Source organism: Carassius carassius, chromosome 21, assembly GCF_963082965.1.
Source record: "Carassius carassius chromosome 21, fCarCar2.1, whole genome shotgun sequence".
In the NCBI taxonomy this organism is placed as follows: Eukaryota; Metazoa; Chordata; class Actinopteri; order Cypriniformes; family Cyprinidae; genus Carassius; species Carassius carassius.
This window is the reverse complement of record NC_081775.1, coordinates 2,824,456-2,844,084: the sequence shown is the minus strand read 5'-3', so window position 1 is coordinate 2,844,084 and position 19,629 is coordinate 2,824,456. Positions and strand designations below refer to the sequence as shown.

General features: G+C 40.4%; 1 protein-coding gene across 6 annotated transcripts in view; it reads left to right on the top strand.

The window, feature by feature from the left end:
* Positions 1–19,629, top strand: part of cacna1db (calcium channel, voltage-dependent, L type, alpha 1D subunit, b) — an 88,878-nt gene that overhangs the window by 31,026 nt on the left and 38,223 nt on the right. For 3 of the 6 annotated variants that reach the window (XM_059503018.1, XM_059503016.1, XM_059503017.1), the window contains exons 10-27: positions 5,726–5,803; positions 6,840–6,921; positions 7,119–7,145; positions 7,502–7,659; positions 7,924–8,149; positions 8,502–8,709; positions 12,663–12,783; positions 12,909–13,020; positions 13,110–13,155; positions 14,277–14,334; positions 14,421–14,553; positions 16,031–16,160; positions 16,713–16,772; positions 17,113–17,219; positions 17,301–17,388; positions 18,239–18,346; positions 18,434–18,486; positions 18,561–18,707. In XM_059503018.1, the coding sequence (XP_059359001.1) occupies positions 5,726–5,803; positions 6,840–6,921; positions 7,119–7,145; positions 7,502–7,659; positions 7,924–8,149; positions 8,502–8,709; positions 12,663–12,783; positions 12,909–13,020; positions 13,110–13,155; positions 14,277–14,334; positions 14,421–14,553; positions 16,031–16,160; positions 16,713–16,772; positions 17,113–17,219; positions 17,301–17,388; positions 18,239–18,346; positions 18,434–18,486; positions 18,561–18,707 (1,942 nt within the window). The remainder of the gene's footprint in view (positions 1–5,725; positions 5,804–6,839; positions 6,922–7,118; positions 7,146–7,501; positions 7,660–7,923; positions 8,150–8,501; positions 8,710–12,662; positions 12,784–12,908; positions 13,021–13,109; positions 13,156–14,276; positions 14,335–14,420; positions 14,554–16,030; positions 16,161–16,712; positions 16,773–17,112; positions 17,220–17,300; positions 17,389–18,238; positions 18,347–18,433; positions 18,487–18,560; positions 18,708–19,629) is intronic. The other 3 variants (XM_059503021.1, XM_059503020.1, XM_059503019.1) reach the window with 2 other exon arrangements.

Here is a 19,629-nt window from a genome sequence, read left to right as displayed (position 1 = left end):
TGAAAACTCTGACTTACTTATACAGATAATACAACCCCGATTTCAAAAAAGTTGGGACACTGTAAAAAATTGTATATATAATAATAATAGAATGCAATGATGTGGAAGCTTCAAATTTCAATATTTTATTCAGAAAACAACATAGATGAAATATCAAATGTTTAAACTGAGAAAATGTATCATTTTAAGGGGAAAAAGAAAGTGGATTTTAAATTTCATGGCATCAACACATCTCAAAAAAGTTGGGACAAGGCCATGTTTACCACTGTGTGGCATCCCCTCTTCTTTTTATAACAGTCTGCAAACGTCTGGGGACTGAGGAAAAGAAGTTGCTCAAGTTTAGGAATAGGAATGTTGTCCCATTCTTGTCCAATACAGGCTTCTAGTTGTTCAACTGTCTTAGGTCTTCTTTGTCGCATCTTCCACTTAATGATGTACCAAATGTTTTCTATGGGTGAAAGATCTGGACTGCAGGCTGGCCATTTCAGTATCCGGATCCTTCTTCTATGAAGCCATGATGTTGTAATTGATGCAGTATGTGGTCTGGCATTGTCATGTTGGAAAATGCAAAGTCTTCCCTGAAAGAGACGACGTCTGGATGGGATCATATGTTGTTCTAGAACTTGGATATACTGTACCTTTCAGCATCCATGCCACACGCACTCATGCAACCCAACACCATCAGAGATGCAGGCTTCTGAACTGAGTGCTGATAACAACTTGGGTCATCTTTGTCCTCTTTAATCCAGATGACATGGCGTTTTCCAAAAAGAACTTCAGATTTTGATTTGTCTGACCACAGAAAAGTTTTCCGCTATGCCACAGTCATTTTTTAAATGAGCCTTGACTCAGTGAAATGCCTGCGCTTCTGGATCATGTTTAGATAGGGCTTATTTTTTGTCTGCGAATGGCACGGTGGATTGTGTTCATCTACAATGTTTTCTGCAAGTATTCCTGCGCCCATGTTGTGATTTCCATTACAGTAGCATTCCTGTATGTGATGCAGTGCCATCTTAGGGCCCGAAGATCACAGGCAACCAGCATGGTTTTCCGGCCTTGACCCTTACGCACAGGGATTGTTCTAGATTCTCTGAATCTTTGGATGATATTATGCACTGTAGATGATGATAACTTCAATCTCTTTGCAATTTTTCTCTGAGAAACTCCTTTCTGATATTGCTCCACTATTTCTTGCCACAGCATTGGGGGAATTGGTGATCCTCTGCCCATCTTGACTTCTGAGAGACACTGCCACTCTGAGAGGCTCTTTTTATACCCAATTATGTTGCCAATTGACCTAATAAGTTGCAAATTGGTCCTCCAGCTGTTCTTTATATTTACATTTAACTTTTTCAGCCTTTTTTATTGCTACCTGTCCCAACTTTTTTGGAATGTGTAGCTTATACAGATTTATAAGATGCTGGGGAATGGGGTATTGTTTTTCTGTACATTGTTTTTGATGTGTTTTTATTGTTACCTTTCTTCTTTTTGGGCTCATTTAATCTTAGTATCCTCTTAAGTGAAAAGCACTTTGAGAATTAACTTTTAAAGGTGCTATATAAAATTAAATGTACAACCCGAATTCCGGAAAAGTTGGGACGTTTTTTAAATTTTAATAAAATGAAAACTAAAGGAATTTCAAATCACATGAGCCAATATTTTATTCACAATAGAACATAGATAACGTAGCAAATGTTTAAACTGAGAAATTTTACACTTTTATCCACTTAATTAGCTCATTTAAAATTTAATGCCTGCTACAGGTCTCAAAAAAGTTGGCACGGGGGCAACAAATGGCTAAAAAAGCAAGCAGTTTTGAAAAGATTCAGCTGGGAGAACATCTAGTGATTAATTAAGTTAATTGATATCAGGTCTGTAACATGATTAGCTATAAAAGCTTTGTCTTAGAGAAGCAGAGTCTCTCAGAAGTAAAGATGGGCAGAGGCTCTCCAATCTGTGAAAGACTGCGTAAAAAAATTGTGGAAAACTTTAAAAACAATGTTCCTCAACGTCAAATTGCAAAGGCTTTGCAAATCTCATCATCTACAGTGCATAACATCATCAAAAGATTCAGAGAAACTGGAGAAATCTCTGTGCGTAAGGGACAAGGCCGGAGACCTTTATTGGATGCCCGTGGTCTTCGTGCTCTCAGACGACACTGCATCACTCATCGGCATGATTGTGTCAATGACATTACTAAATGGGCCCAGGAATAATTTCAGAAACCACTGTCGGTAAACACAATCCGCCGTGCCATCAGCAGATGCCAACTAAAGCTCTATCATGCAAAAAGGAAGCCATATGTGAACATGGTCCGGAAACGCCGTCGTGTCCTGTGGGCCAAGGCTCATTTAAAATGGACTGTTTCAAAGTGGAATAGTGTTTTATGGTCAGACGAGTCCAAATTTGACATTCTTGTTGGAAATCACGGACGCCGTGTCCTCCGGGCTAAAGAGGAGGGAGACCTTCCAGCATGTTATCAGCATTCAGTTCAAAAGCCAGCATCTCTGATGGTATGGGGGTGCATAAGTGCATACGGTATGGGCAGCTTGCATGTTTTGGAAGGCTCTGTGAATGCTGAAAGGTATATAAAGGTTTTAGAGCAACATATGCTTCCCTCCAAACAACGTCTATTTCAGGGAAGGCCTTGTTTATTTCAGCAGGACAATGCAAAACCACATACTGCAGCTATAACAACAGCATGGCTTCGTCGTAGAAGAGTCCGGGTGCTAACCTGGCCTGCCTGCAGTCCAGATCTTTCACCTATAGAGAACATTTGGCGCATCATTAAACGAAAAATACGTCAAAGACGACCACAAACTCTTCAGCAGCTGGAAATCTATATAAGGCAAGAATGGGACCAAATTCCAACAGCAAAACTCCAGCAACTCATAGCCTCAATGCCCAGACGTCTTCAAACTGTTTTGAAAAGAAAAGGAGATGCTACACCATGGTAAACATGCCCCGTCCCAACTATTTTGAGACCTGTAGCAGAAATCAAAATTGAAATGAGCTCATTTTGTGCATAAAATTGTAAACTTTCTCAGTTTAAACATTTGCTATGTTATCTATGTTCTATTGTGAATAAAATATTGGCTCATGTGATTTGAAAGTCTTTTAGTTTTCATTTTATTAAAATTTAAAAAACGTCCCAACTTTTCCGGAATTCGGGTTGTATTATTATTATTATTATTATTATTATTATTATTAAGCTATGTAACTTTATAATCGTTCATAGAAAATACTTTAAATACTTTTTTTGCATTTAGATTGTTTAACTACTTATTATAAGTATTGTCCCATTATATTATTTACGATACAAAGAGTGGTTTATAATTATATTTTTAAGGGAAGACACCCCTGCAGTTAATGAAACCAGTCATGTTTTATGCAAGCTGTGCTGTAGTTCAGTCTAAACACAGTATGAGTCAGTAAGCAGATCGTGGCTTTGAATTTGAATTTGAAAACTGAGTCTTTGTTTTTAAATGCTCTCCATCCACATTTAGTAGTGATTCGTTTGGAGCCTGAGTCTGTGCAGTGGTGATTCATTTGGAGCTTGAGTCTGCGCAGTGGTGATTCGTTTAGAGCCAGAGTCTGTGCAGTGGTGATTAATTTAAAGCCAGAGTCTGCTCAGTGGTGATTCATTTGAAGCCAGAGTCTGCGCAGTGGTGATTCATTTGAAGCCAGAGTCTGCGGAGTGGTGGTTTGTTTGCAGCCAGAGTCTGCGCAGTGGTGATTCGTTTGGAGCTTGAGTCTGCGCAGTGGTGATTCGTTTTGAGCTTGAGTCTGCGCAGTGGTGATTCATTTGAAGCCAGAGTCTGCGGAGTGGTGATTCATTTGAAGCCAGAGTCTGCGCAGTGGTGATTCATTTGAAGCCAGAGTCTGCGCAGTGGTGATTCATTTGAAGCCAGAGTCTGCGCAGTGGTGATTCATGTAGAGCCAGAGTCTGCGCAGTGGTGGTTTGTTTGGAGCCAGAGTCTGCGCAGTGGTGATTCATTTAGAGCCAGAGTCTGCGCAGTGGTGTTTCGTTTGGAGCTTGAGTCTGCGCAGTGGTGATTCGTTTGGAGCTTGAGTCTGCGCAGTGGTGATTCGTTTGGAGCTTGAGTCTGCGCAGTGGTGATTCATTTGAAGCCAGAGTCTGCGGAGTGGTGATTCATTTGAAGCCAGAGTCTGCGCAGTGGTGATTCATTTAGAGCCAGAGTCTGCGCAGTGGTGGTTTGTTTGGAGCCAGAGTCTGCGCAGTGGTGATTCGTTTGGAGCTTGAGTCTGCGCAGTGGTGATTCGTTTGGAGCTTGAGTCTGCGCAGTGGTGATTCATTTGAAGCCAGAGTCTGCGGAGTGGTGATTCATTTGAAGCCAGAGTCTGCGCAGTGGTGATTCATTTAGAGCCAGAGTCTGCGCAGAGGTGGTTTGTTTGGAGCCAGAGTCTGCACAGTGGTGATTCATTTAGAGCCAGAGTCTGCACAGTGGTGGTTTGTTTGGAGCCAGAGTCTGCGCAGTGGTGATTCATTTAGAGCCAGAGTCTGCGTAGTGGTGATTCGTTTGGAGCTTGAGTCTGCGCAGTGGTGATTCGTTTGGAGCTTGAGTCTGCGCAGTGGTGATTCATTTGGAGCTTGTGTCTGTGCAGTGGTGATTCGTTTGGAGCCAGAGTCTGCTCAGTGGTGATTCGTTTGGAGCTTGAGTCTGCGCAGTGGTGATTCGTTTGGAGCCAGAGTCTGCTCAGTGGTGTTTCGTTTGGAGACAGAGTCTACTCAGTGGTGATTCGTTTGGAGCCAGAGTCTGCTCAGTGGTGATTCGTTTGGAGCTTGAGTCTGCGCAGTGGTGATTCGTTTGGAGCTTGAGTCTGCGCAGTGGTGACTCGTTTGGAGCTTGAGTCTGCGCAGTGGTGATTCGTTTGGAGCTTGAGTCTGCGCAGTGGTGATTCGTTTGGAGCCAGAGTCTACTCAGTGGTGATTCGTTTGGAGCTTGAGTCTGCGCAGTGGTGATTCGTTTGGAGACAGAGTCTGCGCAGTGGTGATTCGTTTGGAGCTTGAGTCTGCGCAGTGGTGATTCGTTTGGAGCCAGAGTCTGCTCAGTGGTGATTCGTTTGGAGCCAGAGTCTGCGCAGTGGTGTTTCGTTTGGAGACAGAGTCTACTCAGTGGTGATTCGTTTGGAGACAGAGTCTTCTCAGTGGTGATTCGTTTGGACCCCAAGTCTGCACAGTCATGATTAGTTTCGAGCTTGATCTGTGCTGCGGTGATTAATTCTGAGCCATAGTCTGCACAGTAGTGACTCGTTTGTAGCTTGAGTCTGCGTAGTGTATAACAATTGTATAACAATAGACTATAATAGTATAACAATAGACTATAACAATAGAATAACAATAGTTAAAACATTATGTTGATGGTAAAAATATACACCACAATGAAAAATTTACATTCCAAAATGAAGGATAATGATAATTTGTAGCCCAATCTCTTTATTATGTACTTTACATTAGTCTAAATATGTGTAGCTTGGCTTTATAGTGAAAGTGTGATTGTAGGTTTCTGTTAAGTCTTTGCTTTGTAATGCTTAATATTAAGTCAGAACAGCAAAACTACCTTCTTGTTTCTCTCATTTCCTTGTTTTCTCTCTCTCTTTCTATCTCTAGTGTTGTAGTATTGTAGTGCTGCTGTATTTTTGTGCAGTAGACACTCATAGCTCCTCTCTATTTGAATGCATGTGACCTGCTTGTGAACTGAAGGGGTGACGCTGGGCGATCTCACCCACAGGAAGAACACGGGAAATTCGGGCTGGTTCAGTCAGTCCACTGAGACTCATGGTAAATTTTGTACAGCTTGTGTGTCTGAGTGTGATAGACACTTCATATGCACAGCAACATATTCCATTAAAACAACATTGCAATGACTATAACTATATATATATATATATATATATATATATATATATATTTTTTTTTAAAGGGCTATATGAGATGCTAAGTTATAAACTGAGAAATATGTGGATATGCGGTCTCTGCTCACTGTTTCCTGCTCCTTCTGTTCCTGGTTGCTGTTCTTTGTTAATCAGTCATGTTATGTCAGGGAACTGGCAAAGGATTTCTACTGTAGAGCCGTCCTAATGTCTTAATTGTTCCAAAACACAGAATGACTCATTTCTACAATGCACTGCAATAACCAGGGAGCATCATTTAACGGCTGAAATGTAGCTAGGATATGTAACAGTGTACTTTGAAACAAATCAGACAAGACAAATATCAGTCCAGCTTGCTGATCAGTGATGTTCTTGAAAGATGCAGGGGTCTCAGCAAATTAGATGAAGATACCAGAGAGGAACAGAGAGGGGGCCTCTTTGTGGGCCCTCTGATTGATTAAAGAAGAATTTATTTGCATTGCCTAGAGTTAAGATGGTTCTTCGTACTGCTGGTGAGGCAGGGGCAATTTAGCATTATATACGGTGGCCGAGAGAGCTCAACGCGCTGCAATTTAAGAAAACACATGCAAATTAACTTATTTGCAGCACGTTTCGGTTATATGCATGTTTTATGAGGATTTGCAGCACGTTTTGTTATATGCATGTGTTGTGATGATTTGCAACACTTGTGTTGTCAAACTGATGAAGATGTTTTCTTCAGTTGCTGGTGTTTTTTCAATTTGCATGTGTTTTCTTAAGTTGCAGTGTGTTGAATTCTCTCGGCCACCGTAATTATAGCATTTTCAATAAATGAACGTTTTTCAACAAACAAATTTAATGTGTTTTATTACAGTTTCTGTTAGCAAAAAAGCACTCCCGTTGCATTGTAGTAGTGTAGGCTAGGCTCTCTTGTGCAAAGTGATGTGTTTTCTGTGTCTCTGCAGCAAGTATCCCCACAAGTGAGACAGAGTCTGTGAACACAGAAAACCCAGGAGAAGATGAGAAAGTCTGCTGTGGGCCCATCTGGTAAGCACTCAATTTTTATACCTTCTATACAGCTATATGGGAAGTTCTCCGCACCCTTTTGTGCCTGCGATAACCTCCAAAGAAACTCCCAGCTGTTGAATCTATAACGATATGTTAACTAGTTTTCACTTGCTGGACGTTTTTTTCATCAGCTTATCGTGTGGCATGAAGTGATGCCATATTTTTCACTTTTTCAGTCAGAAATTGACAAAGTCGAAGTTCAGGTCAGTAGCTCAATGTGTGTTCGAAGCTGAATTCAGCTCCAGTTGTGTGTGTTTGCTGTTATTTCACCTCATCATTCTGCATGTCGATGTGTGTGTGCATGTTGTTATGAACATTTAAAGCTCTTTATGTTGATGTGCTGCGGTGTGTCAGTGAATCTGTCGAGGCGCTTTGATGTTTGCTGTGTACGTTGTGTTTGTTATGAATGCAATCGAAGGGCTTTGCATTTCATTGCAGTCTTCTGACCATATCCCATGCATGGACACTCTAAACAGCATACAACATGTGGTCATGTAAATGAATTTTGCAAAAGTGTGTAACGCTCGCAGTGCTGTCCAATCACATCCTATCTCTGCAGCCGCTGGCGTTGCTGGAACAGGTTTTGTCGCCGGAAGTGCCGAGCTGTGGTGAAATCCACCATCTTCTATTGGCTGGTGATTCTGCTGGTGTTCCTCAATACACTCACAATATCATCTGAACATTATAACCAGCCTGACTGGCTCACGGAGGTCCAGGGTGAGGAACTCACTGAAAGTCTTCTTGCTTTATACAGCTTTGGATGTTGACACAAAACTTTATTCTGATGGTTCCTTTAACACGTTCTGTTGACTATAAGTAATGTTGCACCTAAATGTCCACTAACTCTCATTAGAGTGTTAATAGAGTATTAGTAGACTGGTAGAGTTAGAATATGTTGACAAGTACTTGCTAAGTTACTTGTTGTTTGTGGACATGTAAGTGTATGTATATCTCATTTGTTCTTGTTGTGTTTGTCTGCAGGTGTGGCTAATAAGGTGTTGTTAGCCTTGTTCACAAGCGAGATGCTGATAAAAATGTACAGTCTGGGGCTGCAGGCATACTTTGTGTCACTTTTCAACCGCTTCGACTGCTTCGTAGTTTGCGGAGGCATTGTGGAGACGATCCTCGTGGAGATTGAGATCATGTCTCCTCTCGGCATCTCAGTGTTTCGCTGCGTCCGGCTCCTCAGGATCTTTAAAGTCACACGGTGAGAAACTGTGCAGATGATCAGCTGGTTTCTTACGCTGCTTTCATATCACTGTAAAGACAGTATGACAACTTTCGGTCACACTTTATTTTAAGGTCCAAGCTCTTCCCACTGATTATGATTTGGGCCTCAATAAACTCCTAATTTAATGCTTATTAATAGTTTAGTTTAGTTATTGGGTAGGATTAGAGGTGTAGAATATGGTAATGCAGAATATGTGCTTTATAATACTAGTAAACAGCCAATATGTTAATAAAGGCATTTTTGTTGACTAGAATCAATATGTGACTAATACTGTATCTCAAATGTCATGGTGCTGGTCGACGTATTGAGTCTTTTTTTCTCTTTCTAGTCACTGGGCATCTCTGAGTAACTTGGTGGCATCTCTTTTGAACTCCATGAAGTCCATTGCGTCCCTTCTGCTGTTGCTCTTCCTCTTCATAATCATCTTCAGTTTGCTTGGCATGCAGCTCTTTGGCGGAAAGTTTAACTTTGACGAGACTGTTACCAAACGAAGCACTTTTGACAACTTTCCTCAGGCCCTGCTTACTGTCTTTCAGGTGTGTGTGTGTGTGTGTGTGTGTGTGTGTGCGTGTGTGTGTGTGTGGGTGTGTGTATGTGTGTGTGAGTACACTAGTGTTCAAAACTTTGGTGTCAGCATGATTTTTTATTTTTTGTGAAAGAAATGTATTGCTCACCAAGACTATATTTATTTTATCAAAACTACAGTGAAGACAGTAATATTGTGAAATAATATAACAATTTAAAACAACCGTTTTATTTTAATTTAATTTAAAATTACATTTATTCATATGATGGAAAAGCGGAATCTTCAGCATCGTTACTCCAGTTTTCAGGATCACATGATCCTTCAGGAATCATTCTGATAGGCTGATCTAGTGCTCAACCAATCTTAAGATACTTTGATTGTTAAATTAGCAGCCAAATAGGACTTTTTTTTTTTAACAATGTGTAAGTCTTTACTATTACCAAAACATTTAAACGGTATTATTTCATTTACACCAACATGCATGCATGTTCAAAGACTTGTTCATGTTCTGCCTTCCATAAAATACCATGGTATGAATGACAGTACTGTGCAATTCCTTGAAGTACCAAGGAATACTTTTGCAAAAAACAATCAGAATCAGAATCAGAAAGAGCTTTATTGCCAAGTATGCTTGCGCATACAAGGAATTTGTTTTAGTGACATAAACTTCCAGTAAACAGAGACAACAACACACAGACAAAAAAAAAAAAAAAAAAAAAATTTACAGGAGAATTACAAATTGGCAAATAAATAAGTGTATAAACAATTGTGCTATAAATGATAATGGAATAGGATTGAGTGAGATGCAGGAATGTTCTAGGATGGAGGGGTAACAAATAAATATAAGGATATTGCACATTTTTTGCATAAGCTTAAGTTTAAGTGGGAAACATTTAACTGTTCATGAGGTAGATTGCCTGGGGGAAGAAACTATTCTTGTGCCTTGCTGTTCTTGTATTTGCGGCTCTGAGGCGCCGGCCAGATGGCAAAAGTTCAAAGATGGGGTGACTTGGATGTGAGGGATCCAGAGTGATTTTCTGAGTCCTTTTCCTCACTCTGGATGTGTACAGTTCTTGGAGGGTGGGCAGGGGAGCACCAATAATCCTTTCAGCAGTCCGAACAGTTCTCTGTAGTCTTCTGATATCTGATTTTGTAGCTGAACCAAACCAGACAGTAATTGAAGTACACAGGACTGACTCAATGACGGCTGAGTAGAACTGTTTCAGCAGCTCCTGTGGCAGGTTAAACTTCCTCAGCTGGCGAAGGAAGTACAACCTTTGTTGGGCTTTTTTCACAATGGAGCCAATGTGATTGTCCCACTTCAGGTCCTGAGAGATGGTGGTTCCCAGGAATCTGAATGACTCCACTGCAGCCACAGTGCTGTTCATGATGGTGAGTGGGGAAAGTGCAGGGGGGTTTCTCCTAAAGTCCACAGTCATCTCCACTGTTTTGAGCGTGTTCAGCTCCAGGTTGTTAAGACTGCACCAGACAGCCAGCTGCTCAACCTCCTGTCTGTAAGCAGACTCGTCACCGTCCTGGATGAGGCCGATGACTGTAGTGTCGTCTGCAATCTTCAGGAGCTTGACAAAGGGGTCTTTAGAGGTGCAGTCGTTGGTGTACAGGGAGAAGAGCAGAGGGGAGAGAACACATCCCTGAGGGGCACCAGTGTTGGTGGAGCAGCTGTTTGACATGAATTTCCCCAGTCTCACTAACTGTTGCCTATCTGTCAGAAAGCTAGTGATCCACTGACAGATAGAGCTAGGAACAGAGAGCTGGGTCAGTTTGGTCTGGAGGGTTGTTGGGATGATGGTGTTGAAAGCCGAACTAAAGTCCACAAACAGGATCCTCACATAAGTCCCTGTTTTGTCCAGATGTTGCAGGATGAAGTGCAATGCCATGTTGATTGCATCATCCACGCACCTGTTTGCTCGGTACGCAAACTGCAGGGGGTCCAGTGATGTCCTTCAGATAAGCCAGAACCAGTTTTTCAAACGACTTCATGACGACAGACGTTAGAGCCACAGGTCTGTAGTCGTTAAGTCCTGTTATCTTGGGTTTCTTTGGAATGGGGATTATGGTGGAGCGTTTGAAGCAGGAAGGCACTTCACACAACTCCAGAGATCTGTTGAAGATCTGTGAAAAGATGGGGGCCAGCTGGTCAGCACAGATTTTCAGACAGGCTGGTGTAACGCCATCTGGGCCTGGTGCTTTTCTTCTTTTGTTTTTCTTGAAGACCTGGCGCACATCATCTTCACAGATTTGAAGAGCAGGAGGTATGGAGAGGGGGATTGCAGGAGTGTTAATGGTTGTGTAGGGAGATGGTCAGAGTGGGTGTTGGGGGTTTCAAATCTACAATAAAACTCATTCAGGTCGTTAGCAAGTCGTTGATTAGCCTCAGTGCAAGGGGATGGTGTCTTGTAGTTTGTGATGGCTCTCAGTCCTCTCCAAACTGAAGTAGAGTCGTTGGAAGTAAATTGGTCTTCCAACTTTTTAGCGTAGGTCTTTTTAGCCGCTCTAATCTCTTTGTTCAGTGTGTTCCTGGCCTGATTGTAAAAGACCCTGTCCCCATTTCTGTAGGCATCCTCTTTGGCCTGACGAAGGTGTCTGAGTTTTAATGTAAACCATGGCTTATCATTGTTGAATGTTAAATAAGTCCTGGTAGGAATGCATATATCCTCACAGAAACTAATATAGGATGTTACAGTCTCTGTGAGTTCGTCCAGATCGGTGGTAGCAGCTTCAAAAACACTCCAGTCAGTGATGTCAAAACAAGATTGTAAATCCTGCTCTGTTTCGCTGGTTCATCTCTTCACAGTCTTTACTGCAGGTTTAGCAGATTTAAGTTTCTGCTTGTAGGTCAGTATAAGATGAACCAGACAGTGATCAGAACGTCCCAAAGCTGCTCGTGGAACAGAGTGATATGCATCCTTTATTGTGGTGTAACAGTGATCCAGTATATTACTGTCTCTGGTGGGACATGTAACATGCTGTCTGTATTTTGGCAGTTCACAGGAGAGATTGGCTTTATTAAAGTCCCCAAGAATGATTAAAACAGAGTCTAGGTGTTGTTGTTCTGTGTCTGTGATCTGCTCAGCGAGTTTCTGTAAAGCTGAGCTCACATGCGCTTGCGGAGGGATGTAAACACTAACCAGAATGAACGAGTGAAACTCCCGCGGCGAATAGAACGGCTTGCAGTTGATAAACTGCATTTCTAGATCAGGACAGCACATCTTCTTTAACACAGTTACATCTGTACACCACCATTCATTGATGTAAAAGCATGTCCCGCCGCCGCGCGATTTCCCCGTTGATTCTGCTTCGCGGTCCGCTCTGAACAGCTGAAAGCCCGGCAGATGGAGTGCGCTGTCCGGTATGGCGTCATTCAGCCAGGTTTCCGTGAAACACAGAGCAGCAGAGTGAGAGAAATCCTTATTTGTCCGAGAGAGCAGGAGGAGTTCGTCCGTTTTGTTGGGTAGAGAGCGGAGATTTGCGAGATGGATGCTAGGCGTTCGAAATCCGCGCTTCCTGAGTCTGACGAGCGCTCCCGCTCGCTTTCCCCGTCTGCGCGTCCTGAAGCGCTTGATCAGCGCCGCTGCTCCTGCGATAACAATGTTCAGTAAAACGTCTGTATAATAGAAATCCGGAAAAACATCTTGTGGTGCGTTCTGCCGAATGTTCAGCAGTTCATCCCTGGTGAAACTGATCGTGTTTGTTAAACAAAAAACAGGAAAAACGAACAAAAACAGTACAAACACTGGAGAGCCAAGCACTGAAGCAGCCATGTGCGGCGCCATCTTGGTATCTGTTACAATCACACACATTATGCATATAATATAATGTATAGCTTGCAATATTTGGATAGTTTACAACATGAACATTAAGTTTGCATGAAAGCAGCATGTACAGTTATTAAAGAAACATCCAGCCCATTTGTAAATATGCACATCTTGTCTTGCTCTTCAGATCCTGACGGGTGAGGACTGGAATACAGTGATGTATGATGGGATCATGGCGTATGGAGGCCCCTCCTCCTCAGGCATGCTCGTGTGCATCTACTTCATCATCCTCTTCATCTGTGGAAACTGTATCTTTTTTTTCTGTTTAGCCCTGTATTTGTACACTTACAATAAGTATGTATCTTTCGCTTTCTAGTATTGATTGGGAGAGAACTGAATGCGTTCCTTTTCATTTCTTAACACGTCTGATCAGACATCTTACTGAACGTCTTCTTGGCCATTGCTGTGGATAACCTGGCAGATGCTGAAAGTCTGAACTCGGCACAGAAAGAGGAAGAGAAGAGGAACAAGAGGAAGAGAAGCAGGTGAGTGCCCCTCTCTGACACCCTGAGAAGTGTTTCATTCAGATACTGAGCACAAACATCTGCTAACATACAGAGTGTGTTTTGTGTAGGAGTATGAGCATATACAAGAGAGATGGTGACGATGGAGACGTCAAGGTGGGTGACATGGCTCTCTGGAGTACTTAACTAGTCATGTGTTTATTTCTTTGGTAAGTGGCTGAACATGATCACAAAAAGCTGCTGAGGGTCAAAGGGTTAATTTTGCCCTTCATGACAACTGTGAGGGGGGTGAATTTTTTTATAACTCATCCGTTTAAATTATATTAAGACTTAAAGTTCTGCATAATTAAGGGCGTGGCCCATTGAGTGACAGGTGGATTGCCGCTGCTGACACTGCCGTCGTGCTAGGTGGGTGTGGCTTCAGCAACTAGCTCCCGCCTTTTTGCCCATTTTTGATTGTCCGGGAGAGTTTAGGGATACAGCTAAAAATAAATAAATTTTTCTACCTGTTAGGTTGTGTTTTATTAAAGGGTTAGTTCTCCCCCACCAAAAAAAAAAGAAAAAAAAATTAATTACTCACTCTCATCTTGTTCCAAACCTGTAAGACTTTCATTCTTTTTCAGATATTTTAAAAACATAATCGTCATAATCAACGTTGTTTATGTTCAGTAGACAGCACTCATGCTAAACGTAAACAACGCTAATTACGTTAATGACGTTCTGGGGTACACTCCAAAATGGCAGTAGACGTTAACTCAGGAAGAAGAATTGCTGTATCAGTTATGTTATTATTGTTTTCTTTGCGCACAAAAAGTATTCTTGTAGCTTCGTAAATTACGTTTGTACCAGTGATGTCACATGGACTATTTTACTATTTGCTTTTCTGAGCCTTGATCGTGTTAGGATCCTTGCTGTCTATGAAGGGTCAGAGAGCTCTCGGATTACATTAAAAATATCTTAATTTGTGTTCCAACGATGAATGAAGGTCTTATAGGTTTGGAACGACATGAGGGTGAGTAATTAAAGATAGCATTTCCATTTTTGGGTGAACTATCCCTTTAAGGTCTATACCTGCCCTATCCCTAAACCTACCCCTTACAGTAATGCAAATACAATAATTATAGTTGTTCAGCATGAGAAAAAAAGATGCAATATTGATGTGCGCATGCCCAGTAGGCCCTGGTAGCACAATCTTATCAAAATACCAGGACATTCACTATGTTATAATGAGCAGATGACTCTACATTATCACTATGACTGAGGTCCTTTGGTTGCAGGCATCTGGTGATCAGGAGGGTGATCAGAATCAGACAGAGGACATGATTGACTCCTCAGGTGAACATCTAATAGTATTGACCACTCAGCTCTGCACATGAGCTCCAGTAATGTCAGCTGATCGCTGTGATTGTGTTTGTATGTAGAGGAGGATGAGGAAGACGAGCCCGAGGTACCATCAGGCCCGCGGCCGCCGAGGCTGTCAGAGCTGAGCCTCAGAGAAAAGATGCCCCCCATCCCAGAGGGCAGCGCCTTCTTCATCTTTAGCAACACCAACCCGTATGTCATACAAATCTTTATAGGGATAGTTCACTCAGAAATGAGACTTCTACCATCAGTTGGTCACCCCCATTCCATATCAACATGACTTTATTTACATCTAAATGTCAGTAGACGTTTTATTTAGTAGGCACTTTTATGTAGAACATCACAAGCAATTTATCAGAACATATGCATAGTACAAAATAGCAAGTGTAAAGTAGAAGCTTGATTAGTACACAAGCTACAACAGAAGTACAGTGCCTTTTGAAAGTATTCACACCCCTTCTTTTTTTATACATTTTGTTATGTTGCTGTCTTATGTCAGTGGTTTCCAATTCCAATCCTCACGAATTGTGTTCCGATAGACATGATCCCTACACAGTGTTCACTGCTCCCTACGCCCTGAGCAGGGGAAATCTGTTAAAGTTTACTGCACTTCTGAACATTAATTCATGGATTTGAGCTGCTCTGCTGCCTGCAGCGTCTTCACACACAGATGAAACTTACCAGAGATGTGTGACATAATATACCTCTGTAAATAAGACAGCACCCTTTAATTGGAGTACATGTCTTAATGCTAATAATGCATATCAGAGGAAAAACCAAGCCATGAGGAAAAAAGAAAAAAAACCTGCCTGTACAGAAACAGGATTGTGTCAAGCCACACATCCGGGGAAGAGTTCAGAAAAAAAAAATCTGCTTCACTGAAGGCTCACAGAAGCATGTAGTCCATGCTTGAATGCAATCAAGCATTTCTAGAGAAACCTGAAAATGTCTTTCGGCCCTCATCCAACCTGACAGAGTTTCAAAAATGACAGATAATTGCTAAATGCAGAGGTGCAAAGCCTGCCGCATCATACATAAAAAATACCTGAGACTGTAAAGGTGCTTCAACCAGTTATGAATATTTATGCAATGTACTTATTTTTTATATATATATATATTTTTATTAGATTTACAGAATTGGGACAGTTCTGTTTTTGCTTTGTCATTATTGTGTACTGAGTGTAAAGTAATTTAAAGCAGTTTAACAGCAGCAACATCAAACGTGAAAAAAATGGAGTATGAATTCTTTCACAAGGCACTGTAAATATGCAGAAGAGAACAAGAACCATTTTTTAACAAATAAGATATATATATATGCTTGTGAACACTTTTTTATTCAGTGGTAACAAGAGCAGGTGTTTAGAAGAATGTTCATGCTGCTCTGTTACATACAAGCACAACAAAAAATGTAAATACTGATTTAAATGTACTTTAATGCTTTTAATCTTACACTATTACAAAGTTTAGTTTTTGAAGTATAATTTTAGTTTAAGTACACTTAAGTGGCCTTATATTTTATTTTTTTTACATAACCTTCAAGTACATTTTTTAAAAGTACATTACAAACACACCTCGAGAATGCTTCTTTTCGTTTCAAAATCATCTTTTGGACTGCCATATTGTTCATTCCGACACAATAATGTTTGTTTCACCTCTGTGTGTAACGCAGGATCCGTGTGGCATGCCATCGGCTCATCAATCATCAGATCTTCACCAACCTCATCCTCATCTTCATCATGCTGAGCTCCGTCTCGCTGGCAGCCGAGGACCCCATCCGTAACTTCTCCGCCCGAAACATTGTAAGCCAGTCAAGAAAAACCTACACGATCAAAACACTGTCATCTGTTCTTTTTAATAGTGTACAATTCACAAATATGAGAAAATTTGAATTTCTTCTTTTGAACACAACTTCATTTAGACTCATTGAACTAGAGTCTTTTGAACCTTTTTTTTTTCATGTTCACAGTTTTGAGGAATAATTGTTTCCAAAAATGAATTCACAAGATGCTTCCAATGCAGATTCACTATTGACCTATTCCAGGGAACAAATCATATAATCTAGATAGCTTTAACCTTAAACAGGTTTAACACCATATTGAATTTAACATGGCTATTAACTAGATAGGAATAACTAGGTAGGTAATATTTAGCCAATGCACATTGATGATGGGCTCGTCCAGCTGAGTCTGGTTCCTCTTAAGATGTTTTTTTCTTTCGTTACTGCAACCTTGCACAGTCCTGTTTGGCTGCTAACTTAAATGCATTTAAGATATTATTGCTTTGAAACAACATGGATTGTGAAGGAGCTGCAGAAATAAAATAACTTGGACTGGCTGTATTTTTTGTTGCAGGTTCTTGGTTATTTTGACTATGCCTTCACTGCTATATTTACAGTGGAGATCTTGTTGAAGGTAAAGACTCCTGGTTTATTTCCATCTGCACACTAAGCAATATGCTTTAACTCTCTTACCTGTTCTAGTTTCTTATTAAGGGTTATTGAGTTGGAGAGGAATTTACAACCCAATTCAGTTTCATTGATTACTGTTTCTATTAAATCTGAATGTAATAAATACAATTGGAAATAATTTCTTTAGCTTCAAGCAGTTTAGTTCACTCATCAGATTTCAGATTCAAGCAGCATTACTGGCATGGTGAAAAGTATCTTTACATTTCCAAAGCATAGAAACATTTAAATAGGTGTTTAACACAGATATACATCAAATATACCCTCATCTTTGTTGTGTTCATCAGATGACTGCGTTTGGTGCTTTCCTTCACAAAGGAGCTTTCTGCAGAAATTACTTTAATTTGCTGGATCTGCTGGTGGTGGGAGTCTCCCTCGTTTCCTTCGGCATACAGTATGTGCATATCATGACATGCATTGCTGGATTATTTCATTCTGTACATCTGAAGTCAGTTACTGTGCTCATGTTCGGCAGATCATCAGCCATTTCAGTGGTGAAGATCTTGAGGATTCTGCGTGTGCTTCGACCTCTGAGAGCCATCAACAGAGCCAAAGGACTCAAAGTCAGGCACTGCTATCTCTGTTTGACACAACTATAATGTGAAGCTCACCAGATACAAAAGATTGTGAAGATCTGTGTAAAGGTGCTACAGGATTGGTTATATTTAGAAACAAGGTGCAGAGAAGACACAAAAGTGGCAGCTGTGAGAGTCTACATCCTTTATTTAAACATATACTCTGAGTTTATTGGACATTGTAGATGGCTGAAGGTGATATAATGTAACGGATAACAAAGACAATTTGACGTTGACTGGAAAAAGGGTAACACTTCATTTGAATAGTCCACTTAAGACATTCTACTAACTAAAAGTAAATTTGCAACTACATGCCAACAACTAGCCATCAGCTTAATATCTGCTAACTCTTTATTTTAATGATTAATCTACTCATTGGGGCCCATTCAATCAGATTTTATTTGGATGTTTTTTATGTAACATTCTGGACTTGGGTAGGGGTCATGTCATACTTTTTTAATGCATTATTTCAAAATGCTTTGATAACTATGGAAGGCTGTTTCTGCCACAGAATAAAAAAATATAACAAGGTAATTGCGACTTTTTATCTCACAATTTTGAGTTCATATCTTCTGAGTTTCCATAGATAACTGAACAACTGCAGTGTGAAATATTTGCAAAACAATATCGCTACTTTTTGTAGTGAATTGGAAGTGATTGAGTTTGGACAATTCCTGTATATTTTAATGCAATGAACTCTTATAAAAGTAAAATATCAAGAAAAATTGCCTGTCTCATGTCACGACTCCTTTAGAATAAGATTCAGACTGTTACTGTTTTAATTGTAGAAAGCACAAATGAACAAACCAGTTTTCTTTCTCTCTTTCTGCCAATGCAGCATGTGGTTCAGTGTGTGTTTGTGGCCATCAGGACGATTGGGAACATCATGATTGTTACCACACTTCTTCAGTTCATGTTTTCCTGTATCGGTGTGCAGCTGTTTAAGGTGCTCCAGCAAAGCAAGATTTCACATTGAACAAATGCTATTAACAAGCTGTTTCATTGTTGCATGATGAAAATGTGTTGTCCTCAGGGGAAGTTCTACCGCTGTTCTGATGATGCAAAGACCAGTCCTGAGGACTGCAAGTGAGTGAATGAAGTGTTTTACAGTGAATACACAGTTTCTGCGTGTGTGTTCTACCATCTCTTTGTTTTTCTAGAGGGACGTATATCGTGTACAGTATTGGTGAGACGGCACTGCCACAAATGCGTGAGAGGATCTGGTACAACAGTGACTTTAACTTTGATAATGTGCTGATGGCTATGATGGCCCTCTTCACCGTCTCAACGTTTGAGGGCTGGCCAGCGTAAGACCATAGAGCACACACAAACACCCACACACACACACACACACACACACACACATCCACACACACACACACACACACCCACACACACACACACACACACACACACACACACACACACACACACACACACACACACACACACACACACACACACACACACACACACACACACACACACACACACACACACGTTTGTTTTTGTGAAAAGTGTGTTCATCCCATAGGTGTAATGGTTTTTATACTGTACAAACTGTATATTCTATGGCTCTACACCAACCCTACACCTAACCCTAACCCTCACAGGAAACTTAGTGCATTTTACTTTCTCAAAAAAACTCATTTTGTATGATTTATAAGCGTTTTGAAAAAATGGGGACATGGGTTATGTCCTCATAAATCAAACAAGATTATTTAGTTATTTTTTCTCTTGGCAGATATTTTTACTTGTTTTATGCAAAATAAATTATATATATATATATTTATATAGTAGGTACTTTTTTATTTCTTAAGTCATTTTGCTTCTCGTGTAAATGCATATTGATTCAAAAATGTTTAGATATTTATACTAGACAACAAACAAAAATACTAAGAATGTTTTTTGCAGTGTATAAAGATATACTTATATACTGCTCATTCCTACTAGTTTAGCTAACTGCATTTAATATACAACTAAAGTATAATAATTCATTTAATTGCAGTTAACATTCAATTAAGCATCCAAAGGCATTAAATTCAGTTAACCCTTAAGTAGATATTTTTTAATTAATATACTGTATTTTTGTAATTATTATTATTATTTTTTTAAGAATGCTTCAGTGTACTTTTCCCACAAGGCTCTGCAAGGAAGTGATTATAAAACATTATAGTATGATTATAGCAGCTGTCTGCATTTTTTGAATACAGTACACATCTGCATTTT